The sequence below is a fragment of the Chiloscyllium punctatum genome, chromosome 32, assembly GCF_047496795.1.
Source record: "Chiloscyllium punctatum isolate Juve2018m chromosome 32, sChiPun1.3, whole genome shotgun sequence".
NCBI classification, from domain to species: domain Eukaryota; kingdom Metazoa; phylum Chordata; class Chondrichthyes; order Orectolobiformes; family Hemiscylliidae; genus Chiloscyllium; species Chiloscyllium punctatum.
Genome location: NC_092770.1, coordinates 58,054,762 through 58,080,832, shown reverse-complemented (window position 1 = coordinate 58,080,832; position 26,071 = coordinate 58,054,762). Strand labels below are relative to the sequence as shown.

The 26,071-nt window shown below is 47.2% G+C and overlaps 2 protein-coding genes across 3 annotated transcripts in view; one reads left to right on the top strand and one right to left on the bottom strand.

The window, feature by feature from the left end:
• Positions 1-26,071, top strand: part of braf (B-Raf proto-oncogene, serine/threonine kinase) — a 110,359-nt gene that overhangs the window by 78,519 nt on the left and 5,769 nt on the right. For both annotated transcript variants that reach the window (XM_072552460.1, XM_072552459.1), the window contains 7 exons: positions 189-306; positions 1,727-1,811; positions 10,378-10,554; positions 10,981-11,027; positions 13,943-14,061; positions 17,190-17,321; positions 23,199-23,333. In XM_072552460.1, coding sequence (XP_072408561.1) covers positions 189-306; positions 1,727-1,811; positions 10,378-10,554; positions 10,981-11,027; positions 13,943-14,061; positions 17,190-17,321; positions 23,199-23,333 — 813 coding nt within the window. The remainder of the gene's footprint in view (positions 1-188; positions 307-1,726; positions 1,812-10,377; positions 10,555-10,980; positions 11,028-13,942; positions 14,062-17,189; positions 17,322-23,198; positions 23,334-26,071) is intronic.
• The window catches only part of LOC140458208 (wee1-like protein kinase 2-A), a 59,702-nt gene continuing 47,110 nt past the window's right edge, over positions 13,480-26,071 (bottom strand). The window contains exon 11 of the mRNA XM_072552462.1: positions 13,480-13,611. Within this exon, the coding sequence (XP_072408563.1) occupies positions 13,518-13,611 (94 nt within the window). The 3' untranslated portion in view covers positions 13,480-13,517. The remainder of the gene's footprint in view (positions 13,612-26,071) is intronic.

Below are 26,071 nucleotides of genomic sequence, written 5' to 3'. Positions count from 1 at the left end.
ATCTTGAGAAATCACAGTTGTACACCCTTGTCTCACAGCATTTTGCAACATCACTTGAGCTTGACAGTGGTTGGAATGGGGCCCATGTGTGAATGATGTATAACAAAGGAGAGTCAGACAAAAGTGCACAGTTCAAACTTTAACCTGGGTTTTATTCCCTGCTGTTTATCATGGTTTTTGCTTTGTAGAAAACTCTGGGTCGAAGGGACTCCAGCGATGACTGGGAGATATCAGAAGGACAGATCACATTGGGTCAAAGGATAGGATCGGGCTCATTTGGAACAGTGTATAAGGGAAAGTGGCACGGTATGTAATGTGGTAGGGTTCTCACAGTCCCTTGGTGCATATGTGGTGGACAATATTTGGCTGTTCGATTGGATTCGGTGTTGGTCTACTGGAATGCCATGGATAGTGTTACAGCACCTTAGAAGGTGCAGAACAATGAGAACCTGCAGTTGGAGTTCAGTCAAGCTGGTTACAATCCAGACCCCTTCTAGCATGAGTTAATGCAATGTGTTACAGCTTTAACTGTTCAGTATCATCACTGCCAAGGCCACAGATGTTATTTTCCACAAGAAAAGAAATGAGTATCACCTCTGCACCCAAAAAGCCAACAGTCTAAAAACAGACTATCATCCTACTCAGTAAGAGCAGAATGTATTTTATTCAGCCACCAACATTGTAAGTGGATGAGACTTGCATGCTCAGCTCTGGAGGTACACTCACCAAAGGTGAAGATAATTTGTTGAGTGAAGAGCATTTAGTCCATGATCATTCGCTCTCCATTGTTCCCAATCCAGAGGCAAGCTACCTTTGATATGATTGAAGGTGCATTGATCTGAGACCAATAATGAGTACTTAGTGCCCCTTGCACACCACTGTAGTTCCCAATAACTGCATTGTGCATGAGCGTTTGCAATCTAAACAATGCATGTTTGGTCAGGTTCATACTGAAATGGATGGATGCTTCCTAGTGGCAGTGGTATCGATTGATATCAATCAAATATGGAGGGAAAAGGAGCTGAGTATAGATCTATTTGAGCGATGGAATCAGCTCATGCTGTTACGGCAGAGTGCTTGAGAAAAATATTGTTGGATAGCTTTACTTGCATTCTCAGACCTGACTGGCAAGAGTTTTCAAAGCGCACCTTTATCCTTGATCATTCCTCTTCCGCTGAAGGTGCTGATCGTTGAGTCGATGCTAGGTGACAAAGGTCACCTCTTGAAACATTGCCAGATCCATGCATTTGGAAAAACCTTAGGATCCTTTTCTCGTGCCAGCTTTCTCCTTGGCCTTCTTTGAAGGTCTTGGCTTCAGCCTGTAGTACGTCTCTATGGCTGCTGGGTTGTTGGTTATTAACCATGGCAGCTAATGCCAACAGGATGTTTATTAGCAGCAGAGAGCTCACCACAGGCTAAGCCTGATCCAGTACTGGCACAATGTCCAAATGAGCTCACTCTCCAACAGGATGTAACTGTTCTCCTGTCCACCCCTTTCGCCCCCTGCCAGGGAACCTCCAACCTTCCAGAAATAGCACAGTCTGGACTTGATCATTCTGTGTAGCTGAGTTACTGATAGGAAAAACTGCCATCCGTTGGGGTGAGACAGATTCTGTTTAGGCTGACTCTATCAGTAGGCCGACTGTGCTAACCATTCACTATCTTGTAGAATGAACCAATTCTGTTATTGTGCCGGCACATGCTATAAAATGCTATTTGCCCACAGGGGATGTTGCAGTGAAGATGCTGAATGTTACAGCTCCAACGCCACAACAGCTACAAGCCTTTAAGAATGAAGTGGGAGTCCTCAGGTAAGAGGATCATGCTGAAATTCTGAAAGCCAAGACCTGTCAAACAATTAGCAGACCATGAGTGAAATATTGGAAAACTTCCGATGATTGTTATACAGGTGGTGGTACAATCACATGACACTGTATATGGATGGTGTGATATCCTTGCAAAGCGGGTATTGCAGTAGACTGGTTATGTCACTGACTTGTAATCCAGAGGCAGGTGTTAAATCTCACCAAGGCATCTAGGAAATTTAAATGTGACTGATTACATTTCAATCTGGTAATCATGATTAAGGCACCCAGCTGTCCTCACCAATATCTGACAATTAGTACCAAAATTAGGGAGCTGTTCCATTGACTCAGTCACCCACATTGGTTAACGTAGTCATTATCACAGATCCAAACCTTAGTGTCGTCACAATTGGCTATGTCCAATCCAAATAGGAGGGTAAACCCTGAAGCTATGGTGGCCATGGAGAGAGAGAATGGTCCTGGAGGTCCTCAGAATTAACTGCTGACCCCATGACATCTTGTATCAGGACAAACATGGAAACCACCTGCTGATTCCCACCTACTATCTGACCTTCCCCTTCCTTGGCTGATGAATCCATCTTGAATAGCCCTTTGGAAGAAGCGCTGTGGGTGGCAAAGGCAGAGAATGCCCTTTGGGTAGGGGAGACCAATGTTCATCATGGATGGCAGCTCAGTAGCACTCCTACTGACCAAGATGGTGGAGGCCTGAAGAACAAAACTAGCAGAAAGGTAAATACAATTGAGGTCCCAACCCAATGGAAACACAGTACAGGATTTCATGCACACAAAACTGTAGAAACAGCATCCTAAAGCCAAGCTGGGCAATTCCAAAACAGAGTTAGGACCAAAGCTGTACAAATGAACCACATCTCACCAAGTATGGGGGTAGACACCAAACAACTAATTGGAGGAGGCAACTCCAATGTGCATCCCAATCCCAGAATGTCAATGCAAAAGACAAGGCCGAAATGTCTGCATTAATTTTCAGGTTGAGCTACTGCGTAATTGAAGCCTTCTCCACAGGTTCCCATCATGACAGCCTTCAAACCATTTCAGTTACTCCAAGTCATTTTGAGAAACAGATAACCATACTTAAAATAGCAATAAGCAACACCTCCGCTATAATCTTTAGTGTGTCTTGGGAAAATTGCCAAGCTATGCCCTGTACACAAGGAGAACAAATACAGTTTGACCACTTACAACATTAGCAAAATGGTGGGTGGTCTCATCATTCTGCCAGAGACACGTAACTTCTGATTTCATTACAGCCTTGGTCTAAATGTGGGCAAAAGATCTGACCTCCAGAGGTGATGTGGGAGTGACTATCCTTGTCATCAAGTCACTCCCACATCACCTTTGGAAGACCCATCAATAGTGGCATGAAGGAGCCTTGACAAAACTAAAGTCAATGTGGACAAACTCTCCACTGGTTGGAATCATACCAGTGGGAAGGTAGATGGTTGCGTTTGTTGAAGGCACAGACCCACAATTCCCCTTCAAGTCATGCATCATCATGACTCATTTTATATCTGTGTACTTTCACTGTTACTGGGTCAAAATCTTGGAGCTCCCTCCCCATCAATGCTGTAGGTCTACCTACACCAAATGGACAGCAACAGTTCAAGAAGGCCTTTTCTGAAGGGCAATGATGCTAGCCCAGCCAGTGAAGCCTACATTCCCTGAAAGCATGTGAAAAACTGAACTAGGCCAGCCACATCAATTTTGGTGTGTTGTGTTGCCATGGTCTTGCCAGACCATAGGAGCTGCTCTCATTTAGAGAGAAATGGCAGGTGGTGATTTAACCTTAGGGTCACCAGACCTTAGGCAGGGGAACAGGTTGAGAAGGAGAGTCTATCATGGTAACCTCAAACCGGTGATGGGAATTGAATCCACGCTGTCGGCATTACGCTGCTCTGTAAACCAACGATCCATTCCAACTGAGTAAAACCGATTCCCAGCCATATCAATACTGTGAGCAGGTCAGAAGCTGGGAATTCTGCGGTAGGTTACTCATGTCCCAACACCCCAAATTCCATCTATCACCTACAAGTCAGAGGTCAGGAGTATTACAAAACCCTGTCTGTTCGCCTGCGTGAGTGCAGCCCCAGTAACTCATGAGGCTTGACATCATCAGTTCTAAAGTAGCCCATCTGATTAACACCCCATGCCCATGGTGAATAGTCACTCTGTATCCACCATCGACACAGCATGGCAGCAATATGCACCAGCTACAAGCTACACCACAGAAACTCACCATCATTCCTTTGACAGCTCACCTGACTTTCAAACTCTACCACACTGAAGAAATAAATACAATTGTCAGGGCCAGTATCTGCAAGTTCCCCTTAAAGTCTAAACCACCCATTGTTGCAACAAAATTCCTGTCTAACCTGGAACCCCTTCTCTAACAATACTGTGAGTGTAGCCATCTCAGATGAACTGCAGCAGTTCAAGGAAGTGGCTCACTATCACATTCTCAAGGAAAATTAGAGGTGGACAAACAAAGTTGATGTAGCCAGCAATGCCCTCGTTTCATGAGTGAATCTAAAAATATGGATAAGATAATGATATTTGAGGTGTGATCTAACGGTGGAGACCACCAGAACCAAGCCCAATCATGTCCTTATTCAGGGTCTATACACATACATTTACATAGCTTTTAACAAAAGTCACTGTACAGAAATTGGGGTGAATACTGGCTGTTTTTCCTTCCACATCAGCCTAATGTCATTGCAGATCTATCGAGGCCAAATAATGTGTCCAAATATTGCTGTCTCTGGGATTTGTTAACTCTGATGTTAGATTGACTTCTGGTTTCATTTGAGGGGAGCAGGTGTTAATATTGATAGTGAAATAAATTGTTAATGTTGTTTTCTATTCATTTTGGTTGACTTTTGTTTGAAACTTTGAGTCCTAAAATTGGGATGGCAGTTGGTGATGAGCGTGACTTGTAAGTGTCTCCATTTCCTGTGCATCGTAAAGCAGTATTGTGTGGTAAATGTACCACTTACTGGGGGCCACTGTAGAAATTATAGTGTGTTTATGGTCATAGCTCACTGTATCTGCAGCAAGTGAATAACAAGCCACCCAGTCTAATCCCAGTTTCCAGCCTGATCCCACTTGGCAGCATTCGCTCTGTAGCCTTGAAGGCTAGAGCACTTAAGAGGTAGTACAGACGCCTTTTGAATGAGTCATGATCCTGTCCTCCCTTTTCAGGCCACGAATTCCCAACCCCAACTACCCTGTGGGTGAGGAAGAAATAACTTGCCTCCTCTCTCTTACCTTTCCTCATCTCCCCTCTAATCTTTCTACTTTAAATGTTTGTCTCCTAGTCAGTGACTTCTCTGCTCTGGTAAATAAGCCCTTCCCATCCATCTATCCAGACCCCTGTACATCTCATACCAAAATTTTCCTCTGATCCAAGGAGAAAAATCGCAACTTATTCACTTCGCTTCATTTTTCCAATCCTGGCAGCATCCCCATTAATCTTCACTGTACTCTTTCTAATGCAATGGCATCCTATCTCTAATGGGGTGATGAGTGCTGTACAAAGTGCTCAGTGTTCACCTGCCAGGTAAAAAGGCCAAGCCTGAGCTGCCCCAGAGCTGAAGTACAGACATTATTAAACCTACGTTCTCTCTGTTTTCCAGATGAGAAAGGCTGAGTCTTGGCCAGCATCCCTTTAGGGTGGCAACATATATGTAACTGTTTTCAAGCAAACCCACTTTCTTACACTGATCATTCAATAAAATTGAAGCCAGATTGTACTTAGACATTTTGACTGATCTCTTTGGAAGGAGAAGCCAGTCTGCTCACCTTCTCGAGCTCCACATGAGGTACTTTTGAAACATTTTAAACCATAAATCACGGGAGTTGGTTGAAAGCATCTTCCTTTTCCTTAAGATGGATGTTTATTGTCTGAACATGACACCTGTTCATGAATCCCTTGCAAAAATATGCTTAACCTATCCTCGTTTGTCATCCAGATTGATGACTTGGAGGTTGTGAAGTATAGTCCTGTGCCTTCTGTTGAAGTTGCACCCTCCAGAGCTCCCATCTTTTTTAACTGAAGACCAGCAGTGACTGAAATTCTGCACAGTGGGGAATGAGTGAATTTGGGAATCACAGCTTCATCAACATAACAACCAGCAGAAGCAGATAAAAAAAATGTTACTACTTTCACTGTGAAGAGAGGACGGTGATACCTGATGTAAAACTTTTTTGCTTGGTAATAGTGTCTTACAATCAAAGAATGGTTACCAGTGCGGAGAGAGACCATTTAGTCCAGCGTATCATGTTTCCATTTGCAAGCACAGCTTGCCTCATCCCACTCCACCTACGGTTTCAAAAAGGTCCTGTAAACCTTTTGCTTCTGATGGTTATCCAATTCCCTTCTGAGAGCGCAGTTCAGATTTAACCAGTTGTTGTGCAAGGAAGGTTTGTTTCTCTTTGTGCCGTTTGTCATTGCCCTTAGAGGACCCGTTGACTCAGCTCCCCTTATGGCAAGCAGGTGGGAAGTGGTGCTGAGTCCACAAAAATGTCAGCTATGGTCTTGATCTGAAGTACCTGTACCTAAGATGGTACTGTAATACAGTGATTGTAAACTTTTCACTGTACTCCATTTGAGTCCTTGTGATAATAAAGCTAATTCAATTCAATTCAACTCAGAAGGCCTGCTGCTATTTCTCACGTTCTTATGTTCTTGCATCAGTGTACTCTGATTCCTCCCACCAGCGTTCATCATTTTTCCCACTCTGTTTTCTCCAAAGCTCTGATGATTCCCAAGCACCTATGTCAAATGCCCTCTCAGCAGGGAACATCCCCAGCTTCTCTAACTTTCCACATCACTGAATTCCCTCATGATTGCAACCATTCCCAAAGATCTTTTCTACATTTTCTTTTCCTGAAACCTTCATATCTTTCCCGAAGTGTGCAGACCAGAATTGGGTGCGAAAAGACAGTGGTGGCTGAACAGTTGTTTTGTGAAGGTTCATCATACTATCAGAATTTTTTTTTACAGAATCCCTACAGTGTGGATTCGGCCCAACAAATCCACACCAACCCTCCAAACAATGACCCACCCAGATCCATTCCCCCACCCTATTGCTCTACATTTACCCCTCACCAACGCACCCAGCCTACACATCCTTGAATACGAAGGGCAGTTTGGCATGGACAATTCACCTAACCTGCACAATCAAACGAACCTATATACCCTTCATTTTACTATCATCCATATGCCTATTCAAGAGTTGCTTAAATGTCCCTAATGTATCTGACTCTACTACACTGCGAGGAAACCCACACAGACATGGGGAGAATGTGCAAACTCCACACGGACAGTCATCTGAGGCTGGAATCGAACCTGGGTCCCTGGCGCTGTGAAGCAGCAGTACTAACCACAGAGCTGCTGTGCCGCCCCTATCCTTGCTGTAGTACTTGATGTAAAAAGGCTGGGTCTGTGGCCAGCTTCAGCCCTAGGTGAAGCACTGCATACAAATATGCCCAATGAGAGCATGCCTGGACTGGACTGAAGAAAAGTTCAGGGAGCTAGGGCTTTTTGCATTGGAGCGAAGAAGGATGAGAGGTGACTTAATAGAGGTGTACAATATGATGAGAGACTTAGTAGAGTGAATAGCCAGAGATTATTTTTCCCAGGGTGGAAATGGCTATCACAAGGGGGCATAGTTTTAAGGTGATTGGAAGAAAGTTTAGGGGAGACGTCAGAGGTCGGTTCTTTACACACACAGTGGTGGGTGTGTGTAAAGCACTGCCAACAGTGGTAGTAGAGTCAGATACATTAGGGACATTTAAGCAACTCTTGGAAAGGGACATGGAAGATAGTAAAATGAAGGGTATATAAGTTTGTTTGATTGTAGAGTAGGATAAAAGGTAGGCACAACATTGAGGGCCGAAGGGCCTGTACTGTGCTGTACTGTTCTTTGTTATGTTACTGTTCAACTTTTGCCCACAGCAAAGCACCATATCTTCAAAATGAAGCTAACTCAGATTACATTGTGCCGGGGGGAATGATGGCTTTGAATTATTTTTCTGTCAAAGGAATTTATATCAGAATTCACCGTCCTTCTACACGCAACCTAACTGTGTAGAACATTTTTTAAAAATGAAACCAGTTTAACCTAAATTGGGAATCAAGATGTACCTCAAAGATAGGACCAGCATGATGGTCGAGTGGTTAGCACTGCTGCCTCACAGGGACCAGGCTTTGATTCCACCCTCGGACAGCTGTCTGTGTGGAGTTTGCACATTCTCCCTATATCTGCTCCAGTTTCCTTCCACAGTCCAAAGATGTGCAGGGCTAGGTGGATTGGCTGTGCTAAATTGCCCACAGTGTGCAGGGATGTGCATGTTAGGTGGATTATCCTTGGGAAATTAAGGGTTATGGAAGATATTGGGTGGGGGAGGGGTCTGGTGGGATGCCCTTCGGGGTTGGGGGGGGGGTGGAGGTGGGTGTGGTCTCAATGGGCCGAATGGCGTACTTCAGCATTTGTCACGATTCTATGATTATTACTTTAGCTGGTTTCAGATACCCTCCACAGCTATTACTCTAATGGTGTGATGTTAAAAGTGGAACAGCGTGTGTGCAGATAGACCATAGTTCAGCATCCATTGCCTTGTTTCCCATGGGAATGGGACATGTGAACCGGAGCTGGGGCTTTGGAGAGGAGGGAAAGCAGAACACAAGGATTGATGCCAGAGACTCTAATACAGTCAGGTCCCTTCCTGAACCCTACCTTATTGCTGCCATCAGTAACATCTAACTAAAACAACGAAAAGGCACTGCTCTGGGCTGGTTTCCCTGGATGTATTGCTAATTCCAATGTATGCCATGCTCTTGATTGTACATAAAGTATGTACCTTTCTCAAAGCTGGCTTCTCAAACTGAAATTTGTTGCTTCCCTCTCTTCAATCTACCGGTGATTGGTATTCTTGACTTTCCAAGATGTAGATTCAACCAATGTGTTTCTCGTGGAGTTGCCAGTCCTGTTCAGTCTTATTTGCTAGGGTTCCATAACATGCTGGAGGAGAAAGTGAGGACTGCAGATGCTGGAGATCAGAGCTGAAAATGTGTTGCTGGAAAAGCGCAGCAGGTCAGGCAGCATCCAAGGAGCAGGAGAATCGACGTTTCAGGCATTCCTGAAGAAGGGCTTATGCCCGAAACGTCGATTCTCCTGTTCCTTGGATGCTGCCTGACCTGCTGTGCTTTTCCAGCAACACATTTTCAGCTTCCATAACATGCTGCCCCACCTAGTCGAACAGCCTTACCTCCTGTATCTACTGTGTCCACATATTCACAGTGAAGTTATAAGAATGCAATTTTGTTTGTACCCAGCTCTACATCATTATTCTGGGTTACTCACAGCTATATCCAGGTGATGACTCTTCAGTTCCAAGGCAGTTCTGGAGGGTTTCCGTCGCAAATTCACCTGCATCTCCACACACATCATTTACTGTATCTGCTGCACCCAATGTGGTCTCCTCTACATTGGGGAGACAGGCCGCCTACTTGCGGAACATTTCAGGGAACACTCCTGGGACACCCGCACCAACCAACCCAACTGCCCCGTGGCTGAACACTTTAACTTCCCCCTCCCACTCCGCCAAGGACATGCAGGTCCTTGGCCTCCTCCACCGCCAGACCCTGGCTACACAATGCCTGGAGGGAGAGTGCCTCATCTTCCGCCTCGGAACCCTCCAACCACACGGGATGAATGTAGATTTCTCCAGCTTCCTCATTTCCCCTCCCCCCACCTTATCTCAGTCCCAACCCCCGGATTCAGCACTGCCCTCTTGACCTGCAATCTTCTTCTGACCTCTCTGCCCCCACCCCGTCTCCGGCCTATCACCCTCACCCTCACCTCCTTCCACCTATTGTATTCCCAGCACCCCCCAAGTTCCCTCCCCCCTACCTTTTATCTCAGCCCGCTTGGCACACCAGCCTCATTCCTGAAAAAGTGTGAATGCCCGAAACGTCAATTCTCCTGCTCCTTGGATGCTGTGTTTTTCCAGCACTACATTTTTCAGTTCTGGAGGGTTGGCAACTCTGGTTGCTATGCCTAGGAATGGCAGCCACTCCCTTTATTCTACTATGTGGCTGCGAAATGACATTTTCAAGCTCCCCTGTCCTAGCAATACAGTTTTGTGGTGTCTCCAGGGCTAGCATCTGTGGTTGCTTTGCATAAGCTGGGTGACCCCATTGAGTGGTGGGTGGGTACATGTTTAGTTGTAACCATCAAGCCCAGTCAATATTTGCTGTTGATGGTCTCGCAAAAATGACTGGTTGGCTGAGAGGATAAAGTGATTTTGAGAGAGAGGAAAATTAGGCGAATCAAAACTATGGCCAAAGTTTAAACAGCTTGGTCTTTAAAAGCAGCTGGTGTCAGTTTTTGAGAGTTGTAGTCAGTTACCCACACTCCATAACTCTCATGTCCTCGATACTTAGAGACTGAGAGGCCATCTGATCTCCCGGTTCTGAGCAGGTGATGTTTGCTAGATGATGAATTGATGTACTTTTTCTCGCCCAATCTAGAAAAACCCGGCATGTGAACATCCTCTTATTTATGGGTTACACCACAAAGCCTCAGCTCGCTATCGTCACACAGTGGTGTGAGGGCTCCAGTCTGTATCACCACCTTCACATCATCGAGACCAAGTTTGAGATGATCAAGCTCATCGACATTGCCCGTCAGACTGCCCAGGGCATGGAGTAAGTCCCAAGGTCTTTTCACTGACCTGTGTGTGTGTGTGCACGCGTGTGCGAGCTGCAGGCAGGAAGCTGATGGTCACAGATTTTTTTTGTAGCTGAGCAGGTAACCATTCCTGTCCTCACTGTCCCTGTGGGTAAAGTTCACACTCCTGACATAACCAGGCCTAACTTCTACAGACGTTTCGTTTGCAACCATACAAACTCAGTGACACCGTCGGGCGAGGACACCCTCCCTGTTGATGTACCTCCCTGTTCCCCAAGTGAGGAGGAAGCAAACAGTAAACATTAGAACTCTGTGTCACTGGCGCCACTCAATAAAATACACTGAATATGTGCATTTAAACATATTTCCGTTCCTCCTTTAGACCAGTCTCATGCCTCACATTGAATATATTAGATATTAATAAGGACTGTTCTTTTTCACAGCTACCTACACGCGAAGTCCATTATCCACAGAGACCTGAAGAGTAATAGTATCCTTTTGTACTTGGATTGGGTGCAGAAAGGCAGCAGGTGTTTGGCTGCCAATGAGTAAACTTTGCCTGATAGCACAGGTGGCAGAGAATGAGTGATTGAAACACAAGCTGATGGTGCTGGTTATGAACTGCGTTCAACAAGGGCATCAGTGCCCTGCATCCCAGGGTATGGATGGGTGAGTTAGTTCAGGTCTCTGTTTTAATTACTGTGCACTGTGGCCTATTGGAAAACCCTTTGTGCCTGGGTGTCAGGTGAAGGCACAGTCTGGGTTGGTTGTGATGCCACAGGTGTGACTAGATTGGGTTGGGATATCTGGTCGGCATGGACGGGTTGGACCGAACGGTCTGTTTCCATGCTTTACATCTCTATGACTCATGGTGGAGTAGTGTAGCAGCACTTAATGTCACGAGCCATTAGAAATTAAGGTGGAACAGTCACTCAGTGGTTAGAATTGCTCCATTGCAGCACCAGGGATCCGTGTTCGATTCCAGCCTCGGGCAACTGTGTGGAGTTGATGCATTTTCCACATATCTGCATGGGCTTCCTCCCGAATGCTCCGGTTTCCTCCCACGGTCCCAAGGTTGGCCATGCTAGATTGCCTATTGAGTCCAGGGATGTGCAGGGCTAGGCGGAGGGGTTAGTCATGGGAAATGCAGTGTTGCAGGGATTGGGGCGGGGGTGGTGGTGGAGGCGTCAGATGGGAGGGTGGTCTTAGTGGGATGCTCTTCAGAGGCTCAATGCTGACTCGATGGGCCTGCTTCCACACTGTAGGGACTCAATGATTCTCTGAAATAGCAACAGAAAAGGAGGGCATTTGGCCCATTTCCCCGGATCAATGCTAGTTTATCCACTGGAGCCATTTCCTGCTTTCTCATTTCCTATCCTCTGAGCTAATGCGTTTATATTCCTTCTTTTTAAATGACAAAGTCTATGCTTCAGTGTTTCTGGTGGATCAGCATTCCAGATTTGAATAACTGGGAGAAACTAAATCCTGTAACTAGATTGCTCATTTTTTTTTAGTGTAATCTGGAGCCAATTTTTATCAAGCTGATGTGAAAACTATTTTTAAAAAACACTCCAGCCTTTCCTGCTGACGTGAATCTTTCATTCCTGAAGATCTTCACTGTTTCCTTTCTATGTCTCTGATGTGTTTCCCACATTTGCACAGTGCACCAGTTGTGACACAACAATTTTCTACAAAATAAGCATTTCCTTTCTGTTTTCCTTCATCTATTTGAAGAAGTCATTTTTTTGCAACACTGTCACTGGGCATCTGCCCCCTGCACTACCTATGTCTCTGCCCCCATCCCCTCACTCATAGTGGCTGCAACCTACCCAGACCTATCCCAGTCTCTCGACAATCATCATTCTCCTGGAATCTGACATCTCTTCCTGCACACCCCACCCCACCGAATGTTCTCCCATGTCTGGTCCCGTCGCTTTCTCACTTCATCTCCTGTGTCTGACCCGCTATGTTTGCCTGTTTCTTCCATTTTTCATCAGTTATAATTAACTTGGTGTCTTCAGCCTTCAGTAATCAATTACCTTGTCCAAGCACAGCTCCCTATGACACATCACTACTGGAAACTCTCCATAGGCCGTCCCCTCGCTCACCATCTCCCTTTGGAAGTGCAGTCGTTTTCAGCCACACTTAGTTTCCATAGCCAGTTTGGGGAGCTCATTAAATTCCACCTGAAAATCCATTTTAACAGCATCCAAAAACAGACTTGCAAAACAGCAGGTCTGGCAGCATCTGTGGAGTTAATGTTTCGGGTCCAGTGACATTCCTTCAGAAGCAATGGGTCCACTTTTGTTTGTCGTTTATGTAAATGGTTTGGAGGAGAATATAGGAGGCATGGTTCGTAAGTTTGTGAATAACACCGAAATTGAGGGGGGTGGAGGGGTTATAGTGTTGGTCAGGATGTTGCTGGGAATGGAAAGTTTGAGATATAAAAATAGATTGCAAAGGCTGGAACTCTTTTTGCTGGAGGCTAGGAGGTTTGTGGATGACCTTGTTGAACTTTATAAATCATGAGGGGCATGGATAAGGTGACTAGCAAGGATCTTTTCCCTAGGGTTGGGGTGGGGTAGGTTCAAAACTCAGGGGCATATTTTTAAGATGAGAGGAGAAAGATTTTAAAAAAGGCATGAGGAAAGGTTTGGAGGGATATGGGCCAAGTGCAGGCAGGTGGGATTAGTTTGGGAACATGGTCAACGTTGGACCAAAGGATTTGTTTCCATGCTGTATGACTCTAAGAATATAACATCCACTTCTTTCCCTTCAGTGTTGTGCTTTGAACATTCAATGAATTAATATTTTTTGCTGTATGCTGCTATTGACCCATGAACTTCTACATAACCAGCAATGCATCCACGTAGTTTACTTTTGTATTGGCAATCTTTGAGCTTTGTTCTATGTACCACCCTAACTGGCAGGTGAGCTGTTTGGAAAAAGTCCAGTGCTTTAGCACTTTGGGTGAATTGTTTTATGATGTTTTCTCTTCCTTTACACAGAATGAGTCGCGAATGTCAGAAACAGAAATCGGAATTGCTGGTGAAACTTGGCAGGTCTGGCAGCATCTGTGGAGAGAGAAACAAAGTTAACGTTTCGCGTCCAGTAACTCTTCAGAACCTGAACTTGTAGCATTGACTCTGTTTTCTCTCCACAGACACTGCCAGTATCTATTTTTGTTTCAGATGTTCAGCATACGCAGTAATTTGTTTTATTTTAGAGTTGAGAATGTCCTCAGACATCATTGTTTAAACTGTGCAAATGAGTTGGGGCATATTTGCTTTAAATTTAAGAGCGTCAGGTTGCAATATTAAATTTAAGCCATTGAGGTGGGCTTTGCAGTTAGGGACCTGTATTATGCAGATTTTCTGTCCCTGAGTTCCTTGACCTCATTCGAAGATATTTTTCTACATGAAGACCTGACTGTGAAGATTGGAGATTTTGGCTTGGCAACAGTAAAATCACGGTGGAGTGGCTCCCATCAGTTTGAGCAGTTGTCCGGTTCTATCCTGTGGATGGTGAGTATGCAACTGTCTGTAAAGGTTGGTCATAAATCTGGCTATTAGAATCTGATGCAAGGTGAGAGGTCTGAGTATACCAAGGCTGTACACTTGTATCAGTTCATTCGGCGTCAAAATTACACCGACATACCAACAAATTAAATATATCCTAACACCATTTAATTCCAAGTGTGTTTCTGGAATCTGATTCATACAAGATCAATTATGCAGGTCAAAACCCACGATTGCTGCTCAGTTTTCGTCTTTGGAACCAAGGTCACCAAACTAAAGTAATTCACTCCAATCCTTGTGAAATCATGATGGCCATTAGGAAATTTTTATATTCAAGAGATACAACCTGAGAATTTTACTGAACCTTTGGGATGGGAGTTTCCACTTGTTCCTTGTGACCCAAAATCTCAGCGCTTGAATATGTGTTGGGAATTGAGGTGCTGAGGGACGAAGCAAGTGGGGGCCTTCGATGTGAGAGACTTTTCATGTCTCACAGCTGCACTGTAGGCCTGGGCTTCTGCCGAATCAGCATGTTTGGGTCGCACATTGTGGCAATAATCTGCACTGTGTCCCAAAGCAGCGGTTCTTGCCATATTTGCCAGGGAGTTAGTGTGATGAGCTAACTGATTCCTGGGCTGGTGAAACTGTTCTATGAGGAGAAATTAAAAACTGAGCATTCAGAAGAATGAGAAGTGATCCCTCTGAAGCTTTCTAAATCTTCACTGAGACTGACTGGGTAAATACTGAAACAATATTTCCACTGACGACTGGGGCTGGGAGTATGCCCAGAACTAGGGGACACAGTCCCAGACTAAAGGGAAAGTCATCTAGGACTGAGATAAGGATGGGGAATCTTTGTCATTCTGTCTTCCATGAGGCAGATGGGGCTCAGTCATTGACTCTGTTCAAAACAGAGGTTCTAAAATAAAAAGATACTGAGGAATATGGGGAGAATGCAGAAAAATTGCAATTTGAGGTAGAAGGTCAGTCATAATCTAGTTAAAAATCACACAACACCAGGTTATAGTCCAACAGGTTTAATTGGAAGCACACTAGCTTTCGGAGCATCGCTCCTTCATCAGGTGGATGGTGAGTATGCAACTGTATGTAAAGATTGGCCATAAATCTGGCTATTAGAATCTGATGCAAGATGAGAGGTCTGAGTATACCAAGGCTGTACACTTGTATCAGTTCATTCGACATCAAAATTACACCGACGTACCTAGAAATTAAATATATTCTAATGCCATTTTGCTACATAGAACACCATCACTACCACCTGATGAAGGAGCGATGCTCCGAAAGCTAGTGTGCTTCCAATTAAACCTGTTGGACTATAACCTGGTGTTGTGTGATTTTTAACTGTGTACACCCCAGTCCAACACCAGCATCTCCAAATTATGATCTAGTTGAATGGTGAAACAGGCTTGATGGGCCAAATGAACTGACTTTCTCATTCCCTACAGGTCTATCACTTATCAGACTTAATGTGGTAATCTGCAAGGCCACAAATACAATGTGTTTCTCCCTCAAACCTATTCCAAGGCTCTCTTTCACTGGTTGGCTCTCCTCCTTAAGTAGGCTGAATACTTATAATTCTGCTTGGAGGCTTTGTACATGCAGCAGTGAGAGGGAACTTCCGGTTATTAGTTTGAGGAAAAACAAAACTGTTTGTCAGTACCAATATGTCAGAAATATTGAACTGAGGAAATTGTCCTGCTTTGTCTACAATGCAATACATCCAGTGACCGGAGTCCATTTGACCCCAGGACATTCTGTTTTGGAGAAGTTGATCCATTACTGATGCAGAAATCATTAAACCTCATTTCCTTTAGCTTTTGAGGAGCATTTCCAACAATGTTGAAGTCTGAGCACTTTGTGCAGTGATGATTGTTTAGTAGGAGCAGAATCAACACCAAGAGGATGCCAGAAGGTTGGCTGGTGAAGCACCAATCACAGTCAGCAGTTTGACCCACCATCACATTCCAATCTTTGCTGAGGAAAACCATGCTAAGAACAGGGAAAAATAAATCTGCCAGGGTTCTTGCTGCTGATCTCTATTATGTAATGATTCCTCATGGAGAGAACAGGAATACCTCTCAGGTTCTTCTGTAGCACGCCAACAATGCCCCGGATTTGTTTTTTATTCATTCAGGGGATGTGGTTCTCAGTGGCTAGGCCAACATTTATTGCTCGCCCCTAATCACTCTGGGGATGAAGTTGGTGAGCCACCTTCTTGAGATGTTGGATGTAGGTGCACCCATGATGCCATTAAGGAGGGAATTCTGGGACTTTGAACCAGCGACACTAAAGGAACGGTGATGTTGTTCAAAGTTGGGCTGTTTCTCCAGTGTGCTAGCACCGCCTTCAGCCGCCTGAGCTTCGAGGACAACATCATCAGATCCAACACTGCGTTCACGGTTCACAGAGTTGTGGTGGTCCCCATCCTCCTATCTGACTGTCTACAGCAGATTCCTCAAGGCACTGGAGCAGTATCACAAATGCCTCCTGGGTAAGATCCTGCGAATCTGCTGGGAAGACAGCGTCAATGCCAGCGTCCTCAACCAAGCCAACATTTCCAGCATTGAGGCATTGACTGCCCTTGGTTGGATGTGATGAGTCTGGCACATCGTCCCCATGACTGACATGAGATTCCCCAAGAAGGTGCTCCACCTCCGGCTTGGAAATAGCAGGCGAGCCCCAGGTGGAGAGGAGAAGAGCTTCAGGGAAACCCTCAAGGCCTCACTGGCAAAGTGCGACATTCTCACAGACACCTGGGAATCACCAAGACCGTCCAAAGTGGAGACGGAGCATCCAGGAAAGCATTGAGCACCTCGAGACTTGCCGTGGGAAAATGCAGAAGCCAGGAGAAAATAGTGTAAGCAGCACGCTACCATTCCAATGCCCCATCCACCCCTTCCCATGACCACCTTTTGCCCCATTGGAAAGTAAAATCAGGCCTCCTTTTACCTTCCATTTCACTTGGAGATTCACTTACTGTAGGTGGGACATCTTTACAGCTGTGCTGTGCCGAAGCTCCAGTCTTGCACTGAACTCTGTGTGCCTCGGGGGTCTAACTTTCTCCAGCAGACCTGATCTTCGCTCTCACTAACCCAAGCTTTGCCATTTCGCAGGCACCTGAGGTGATCCGAATGCAAGATAAGAACCCGTACAGTTTCCAGTCCGATGTCTATGCGTTTGGGGTGGTTCTGTATGAGTTGATGAGTGGACAGTTACCCTATTCCAACATCAATAACCGAGATCAGGTGAGTAAACCCACTATTGCTACAGAATTACTACTTGGATTTCTTTTCATCATGCATAAAATTCATCAAGGTGAGAATGTTAGCACTCAGAGTGTGAAGAAAAACCTTTTCACCTGGAGGGTAGTGGGATCTGGGACTCACTGCCCGTAAGATTGGAAAGAGACAGAAACCCTTATAACATTGAAGAAGTATTCAGATGCACACTTGTGATGCCAAGACATATGAGGCTGTGGGCCAAGAGCTGGAAATCGGGATTAAAGTCGTTAGGTGGTGGTTTTAGACCAGCATAGACACAATGGGCTGAAGGGTCTTTTTCTGTGCTGGAGATCGCTATGACTCTAAGAATGGAACGGTTCTCAATAAATGCTGTCTCACCTAATCATTTCAGAGCAAGTGAGAGTATGCCAGATATGGAGTAGAAATATCCAATTACATTTAATATGAGCTGTGCCTGTCCTGGGAGTGTTTGATCAAGACAGTATACAGGGAGCTAAACTGTGTTTAACCCTCAGCTGACCTGACCTGGGAGTTTTTGGTGGGGATAGTGTAAAACCGGGTTTGTTCATCAAGCAGTCCATGGTCTAAGAGCAAGTTATAAACACAGCATGTACAAGGGGAGGGTTCTGTGAGAGGGTGCTGCTGTCTCACCTTTGATTTTGATCTTTTCAACGGGGAGGTTATCAGCAGCAACCAGAGGGGAGAGTGGGTCAGGAGCGAACCAAGGGGAGAGAGTTGGTCAGGAGTGAACAGAGGGGCGAGAGTTGGTCAGGAGCGAACCAAGGGGAGAGAGTTGGTCAGGAGCGAACAGAGGGGAGAGTTGGTCAGGAGCGAACCAAGGGGAGAGAGTTGGTCAGGAGCGAACAGAGGGGAGAGAGTTGGTCAGGAGCAAACCAAGGGGAGAGAGTTGGTCAGGAGCGAACCAAGGGGAGAGAGTTGGTCAGGAGCGAACAGAGGGGAGAGAGTTGGTCAGGAGCAAACCAAGGGGAGAGAGTTGGTCAGGAGCAAACCAAGGGGAGAGAGTTGGTCAGGAGCGAACCAAGGGGCGAGAGTTGGTCAGGAGCGAACCAAGGGGAGAGGGTTGGTCAGGAGCGAACCAAGGGGAGAGAGTTGGTCAGGAGCGAACCAAGGGGCGAGAGTTGGTCAGGAGCGAACCAAGGGGCGAGAGTTGGTCAGGAGCGAACCAAGGGGAGAGAGTTGGTCAGGAGCGAACCAAGGGGAGAGAGTTGGTCAGGAGCAAACCAAGGGGAGAGGGTTGGTCAGGAGCGAACAGAGGGGAGAGAGTTGGTCAGGAGCGAACAGAGGGGAGAGAGTTGGTCAGGAGCGAACAGAGGGGAGAGAGTTGGTCAGGAGCAAACCAAGGGGAGAGAGTTGGTCAGGAGCAAACAGAGGGGAGAGAGTTGGTCAGGAGCGAACCAAGGGGAGAGAGTTGGTCAGGAGCAAACCAAGGGGAGAGAGTTGGTCAGGAGCAAACAGAGGGGAGAGAGTTGGTCAGGAGCAAACCAAGGGGAGAGGGTTGGTCAGGAGCGAACCAAGGGGAGAGGGTTGGTCAGGAGCGAACCAAGGGGAGAGGGTTGGTCAGGAGCGAACCAAGGGGAGAGGGTTGGTCAGGAGCAAACCAAGGGGAGAGGGTTGGTCAGGAGCGAACAGAGGGGAGAGAGTTGGTCAGGAGCAAACCAAGGGGAGAGAGTTGGTCAGGAGCGAACCAAGGGGAGAGGGTTGGTCAGGAGCGAACCAAGGGGAGAGGGTTGGTCAGGAGCAAACCAAGGGGAGAGAGTTGGTCAGGAGCGAACCAAGGGGAGAGGGTTGGTCAGGAGCAAACCAAGGGGAGAGAGTTGGTCAGGAGCGAACCAAGGGGAGAGAGTTGGTCAGGAGCGAACAGAGGGGAGAGAGTTGGTCAGGAGCAAACAGAAGGGAGAGTGGGTCAGGAGCGAACAGAGGAGAGAGGTAGTCAGCATCAAGCTGTGGGGAGAGCTGGCCTCTGGCAGAGCTATAAGCTGTGCAAACCCGTGGTAGAGTTTTCAGCCTGAGGCCTGTACCCAGTAGGAGTGATTAGTCTGACGGCGAAGGCGGGGCGAGGCTGTGAGGAGCAGGATTCTTGCACAGTGGGTCCCCACTAAACAGGCCGCAAGCCATGGCAGTGAAAGGGAATCTCGCCTTCCCACACAGGCGCTGACTTGGCAGACAGCAAGACAGAGCAAATTTCCGCATCCTGTGGTGTCCAGGGAGCAAATGTGAGAGTGGACGGCAGTGCGGGCCTGTGGTGAGACAGAGAGCATGTGAAGGGGCAATGAGTGGGAGAGAGTGTACCAAAAGTAGTGTGAGGGACAGAATGGAAGTGTGTGTGAGAGGAGAGAGTATGAGATTCGGTCAGAACGTGTGGAAGAGTACATTGGGGAGGGGAAAGATGGTGTGCCTGAGCTGGGGAGTTAGAGTGAGTTCCTTTGTCCAGTAGTGTGCTAGCTACTCATCCCCTTACCCACACGATCCCGGCACACTCCCTCTTCCATTTGTACTCTTTCTCTCTCCCAGCGCTCTCTTGCATCCCCCTCACTCTGTTTCTTTGCGCTCTCTCTCTCCTGCTCACACTTCCCCTCCTTGTGCTCTCCTGCTCACACTTCTCCATGTGCTCTCCTGCTCACACTTCCCCTCCTCGTGCTCTCCTGCTCACACTTCCCCTCCTCGTGCTCTCCTGCTCACACTTCCCCTCCTCGTGCTCTCCTGCTCACACTTCCCCTCCTCGTGCTCTCCTGCTCACACTTCCCCTCCTCGCGCTCTCCTGCTTTCTGCTCGTGCTTGCGCTCTCCTACCCGCGCTCTCTTACTCACAGTCTTTCCGTCCTCACCCTCTCTTGTTTGCGTGCTCTCTCTCTCTCTCTCTCCCCCTCACGTGCTCCTGCTCATGCTCGCTGTCCTACCAATAGAGCCATAGAGATGTACAGCACGGAAACAGACCCTTTGGTCCAATCCGTCCATGCTGACCAGATATCCCATCCCAATCTAGTCCCCACCTGCCAGCACCCGGCCCATATCCCTCCAAACCCTTCCTATTCATATACCCATCCAAATGCCTCTTAAATGTTGCAATTGTACCAGTCTCCACCACTTTCGCTGGCAGCTCATTCCATACACGCACCACCCTCTGTGTGGAAAAGTTGCCCCTTAGGTCTCTTTTATATCTTTCCCCTCTCACCCTAAACCTATGCCCTCTAGTTCTGGACTCCCCGAGCCCAGGGAAAAGACTTTGTCTATTTATCCTATCCATGCCCCTCATGATTTTATAAACCTCTATAAGGTCACCCTCAGCCTCCGATGCTCCAGGGAACACAGCCCCAGCCTGTTCAACCTCTCCCTATAGCTCAAACCCTCCAACCTTGGCAACATTCTTGTAAATCTTTTCTGAACCCTTTCAAGTTTCACAGCATCTTTCCAATAGGAAGAAAACCAGAATTGCACACAATATTCCAACAGTGGCCTAACCAATGTCCTGTACATGACCTCCCAACTCCTGTACTCAATACTCTGACCAATAAAGGAAAGCTTACCAAATGCCTTCTTCACTATCCTAGCTACCTGCGACTCCACTTTCAAGGAGCTATGAACCTGCACTCCAAGGTCTCTTTATTCAGCAACACTCCCTCGGACCTTACCATTAAGTGTGTAAGTCCTGCTCTGACTTGCTTTCCCAAAATGCAGCACCTCGCATTTACCTAAATTAAACACCGTCTGCCACTTCTCAGCCCATTGGCCCATCTGATCAAGATCCTGTTGTAATCTGAGGTAACCCTCTTCGCTGTCCACTACGCCTCCAATTTGGTGTCATCTGCAAACTTACTAACTATACCTCTTATGCTCGCATCCAAATCATTTATATAAATGACGAAACATAGAGGACCCAGCACCAATCCTTGTGGCACTCCACTGATCACAGGCCTCCAGTCTGAAAACCAACCCTCCACCACCCCCTCCGTCTTCTACTTTTTGAGCCAGTTCTGTATCCAAATGGCTAGTTCTCCCTGTATTCCATGAGATCTAACCTTGCTCACCAGTCTCCCATGGGGAACCTTGTTGAACACCTTACTGAAGTCCATATAGATCACATCTACCGCTCTGTCCTCATCAATCCTCTTTGTTACTTCTTCACAAAACTCAATCAAGTTTGTGAGACATGATTTCCCACGCACAAAGCCATGTTGACTATCCCTAATCAGTCCTTTCCTTTCCAAATACATGTACATCCTGTCCCTCAGGATTCCCTCCAACAACTTGCCCATCACCGAGGTCAGGCTCACCGGTCTATAGTTCCCTGGCTTGTTCTTACCACCCTTCTTAAACAGTGGCACCACGTTAGCCAACCTCCAGTCATCCAGCACCTCACCTGTGACTATCGATGATACAAATATCTCAGCAAGACGCCCAGCAATCACTTCTCTAGCTTCCCACAGAGTTCTCGGGTACACCTGATCAGGTCCTGGGAATTTATCCACTTTTATGTGTTTCAATGCATCCAACACAACCTCCTCTGTAATGTGGAAATTTTAAAAGATGTCACCATTTATTTCCCTATATTCTATATTTTCCATGTCTTTTTCCACAGTAAACACCGATGCAAAATACTCGTTTAGTATCTGCCCCATCTCCTGCGTCTCCACACAAAGGCTGCCTTGCTGATCTTTGAGGGGTGCTATTCTTTCCCTCGTTACCTTTATGTCCTTAATTCTGCACACACTCTCTCCCTCATGCTCTCCTACTCGTACACTCTCTCTCTATCTCACGCTCTTCTATTCATTCTCTCACCTTCACGCGCTACTACACTCGCTCTCCTGCTTTGCACCTGCTGTCCTGCTTCATGTGCTCTCCCTTGTGTTCTTCCCCTCGGGCACTCTTATTCACATTCTCTCTCTCTCTCTCTCTAATGCTCTCCTACTCGCATTCTCTCTCCCTCGTGCTCTCCTACCCACACTTTCTCTCCCCCTCACGCTCTCCTACTCACACTCTCTTTCTCCCTCGTGCTCTCCTACTCTCACTTTCTCTCTCCCTCGCGCTCTCCTACTCTCACTTTCCCGCCTCAGACGACTGACTGTGTGGAGTTTGCACATTCTCCCCGTGTCTGCGTGGGTTTCCTCTGGGTGCTCCGGTTCCTCCCACAGTCCAAAAAAACGTGCAGGTGAGGTGTATTGGCCACGCTAAGTTGCCCGCAGTGTTAGGGGCATGGGTAAATGGGCAGCACGGTGGCACAGTGGTTAGCACTGCTGCCTCACAGCGCCAGAGACCTGGGTTCAATTCCCGCCTCAGGCAACTGACTGCGTGGAGTTTGCACATTCTCCCTGTGTCTGCGTGGGTTTCCTCCGGGTGCTCCGGTTTCCTCCCACAGTCCAAAAATGTGCAGGTTAGGTGAATTGGCCATGCTAAATTGCCCGTAGTGTTAGGTGAAGGGGTAAATGTAGGGGAATGCGTCTGGGTGGGTATGCTTCGGTGGGTCGGTGTGGACTTGTTGGGCCGAAGGGCCTGTTTCCACACTGTAAGTAATCTAATCTAATCTAATCTCACTCTCTCCCTCCTTCCTATGCGTGCTCTCTCCATTTACACTTGTACGTGCTCCCCTTGCCATTCGCACACCCTCTCTCTCCCTCCCAGTTGTGCAGTCTGACTTTCCCTCCCTCTCCCACTGTCTCTCACACTGTTGTAAGGATGATCACGAGGATAGTGTCCCAGACTGTTCCATCTCCCCTGCCCTTCCTTTCTCTCCAGGTGAGGTGAAATATCAGATGGACATTGAAAACCATTTTGAAATATATCTATGGTATTGCTGGGCCTGCACCTCACAAGCTTCATGGTTTGTCCATGGCTTGATGTGCTTTACCATGTGGTTGGCTTTCAGATTATCTTCATGGTTGGCCGAGGATATCTGACCCCTGACCTCAGCAAGGTGCGCAATAATTGTCCAAAGGCAATGAAGAGGTTAATGGCGGATTGTCTGAAGAAGAAACGTGATGAGCGCCCTCTGTTCCCTCAGGTAGGTGGTGGACCTACTCCTCTTTGCCTACATCAGTGGCAGGAATGTGACAGGAATTGCTACAGAACAGCTCTGTGGCCTCCTGGGCCTTATAACAGTCTACATCAATTAAATGAAACAGCACTTCGTAAAGTGTTAGTAGGTCCATGGTTGGGGGTGGCGAATGGAGTTTTCAGCACCCTATTCTATGAAGTTGTGAAAAGGAGCCACACAAGTCTTTTTGCCTTGGCTAGCATGAAGTGAGAGCTTGAGGAAATGGGGCCTTAACATACTCAGGAAAGGTTATGGGTTGTTACTGAGGAGGTCAAACTCACCAAAGTATTTGAAGCAATAAATACCGTTTTCTTGAGGGGATGCAACAGAAAGATCACCCAAAGAAGCGACAAAATTAGTAAGAATATTTTCACGCACTCTGTGGACTCTTTACCCTCAATTGGGATTGAGGCTGAGACCCATCATCGGGTCAGTATTAGTGAGGGAGGAGAGTGCACATTGCCCTGGTACACAGTGTTGGGGATAATGGCACATGGCACGTATTGGAGAAACACCAGCTGATCTCCAAGTATGTTGTGGTTACCAGAGGGCGGGGAGGGGGGGGTGTGGTGGGTGGGGGGGGGGGGGGAGGGGGAGGGGAGGGGGGTGTGGGGGCGTTGGGGGCGTTCAGGGCACCATGACTGCAGAGGATGCACTACTTGTTGTGACAGCCATGTCCCAGGCATTTAGCTCCATTAAAGGTGGCACAGTTCAAACCAAGAGAGAGGACATAGCACGCTCATCTCTTCCCACTCCCGCTCATTCACAGTCACAGAAAGCAAGCATCTGATTACATTATTTCTTAGCCTGAAATTTCTACCTTGCCAAATGACTTGTATGTTGTATAATTCATTTAAATTGCGTGGTTTTGCGACTGCAAGAAAGCTGGAGCAGACTGAGTGCCCTGAATGATTTCTGAGTGCATGTAGGTTTTGTGCCCAGCAGTCAGGCTGAGAATGCTGGTCACTGCCACCAGGAGCAGCCTGGGGATAGGAGATGACCCTCTACCCTTGTCACAACATGCCCCCCAATACCCAATGGGAGCTCTGGGCCTTTCTGTGTTATAGCTCGCTGTATGTCAAAAACAAGGCTGAACAAAACTTGCAGTTTTCACGTGAAGTTTAACTTTTGTCAATGCCCAAACGTTGCCGTGGTCAGGTACTGTCCAGAATTGTGCTACAATGCATGGGGATGTACAAATTGCTGATACAATGCTAATAGCTAGTGGTATTATCACTGGACTGTGAATTCAGAAACTCGGGTAATGTTCTTGGGACCTGGGTTCAAATCCTGCTGAGGCAGATGGTGCAAATTCAATAAGAACCAATAAAAAGAATCGGGAATCTAATGATTACCATGAAACCATTGTCGTAAAAACCCATCTGCTTCACTAAATTCCTTCAGGGAAGGAAATCTGCTGGTCCTTGCCTGGTCTGGCCTAGAAGTGACTCGAGACCCTCCGCAATGTGGTTCACTCTTAACTGCCCCCTGAGCAATAAATGCTTGCGCAGCTAGAGACACCCATAACCCATGAATGAATAAAGTCACAGAGGGCCTGGTTATCACAAATGCCGTTAAGTATAACCGCCCCGGCTTGTTCCACAGGCTCCCTCTTTGCTGGTTCCTCTTGATTATACACTACTCTGCCCTTCACCATCCTCACTGCTCATTGCTGCTGGAGTACGGAGGGTCCAGTAAAAGGCCTGAGGCGGAACATCGCGCGCGCGCTCACTGACAGGAGGAGGGGAAGACTGGTTCCTCAGGGGGAGCAGCGCACACACCGACAGGAGGAGGGGAAGACTGGTTCCTCAGGGGGAGCAGTGTGCTCACCGACAGGAGGAGGGGAAGCCGGTTCCTAAGGGGGAGCAGCGCACACACCGACAGGAGGAGGGGAAGACTGGTTCCTCAGGGGGAGCAGCGCACACACCGACAGGAGGAGGGGAAGACGGTTCCTCAGGGGGAGCAGCGCACACACCGACAGGAGGAGGGGAAGCCGGTTCCTAAGGGGGAGCAGTGTGCTCACCGACAGGAGGAGGGGAAGACTGGTTCCTCAGGGGGAGCAGCGCACACACCGACAGGAGGAGGGGAAGCCGGTTCCTAAGGGGGAGCAGTGCACACACCGACAGGAGGAGGGGAAGACTGGTTCCTCAGGGGGAGCAGTGTGCTCACCGACAGGAGGAGGGGAAGACGGTTCCTAAGGGGGAGCAGCACACACACCGACAGGAGGAGGGGAAGCCGGTTCCTGTTCCAGATCAGTGACACAGTAACTATGTTTATGCCACATAAGTGTCATGAAATGGTTGACAATGCCAGGAAGTAAGCTGTGCTCAGTTCCCAGTGCAGTGGCTTGTCTTGGGCATGTAATGTGAATAATATCTTGACTCACTTGAATGGAATTTGATTGTCCATTCAACAGTTGTTCTGTTTGCTCTTTCTTGTTCCTTAATCGTATTGGGAATATGGCTGCACATCCTTGGGGAGAGTGTGTATGGCCACTTCAAAGAGTGAATTGGCTCCAGCGTAAACCATCCCAGCCATCCGATTAGTCCCAGCCATCCGATGTTCCTGGCCTAATTGCTGGAAGAGTATTGTTCAGCTGTAACAGCTGCAGGGGGTTGAGTGTGATCTGAGCCACTTCTTTGCTGCTGGGTCTGTTCTGATGGGGAATGTCCCATTCTCACTGCAATCTGCTGACCTCTCCTGGG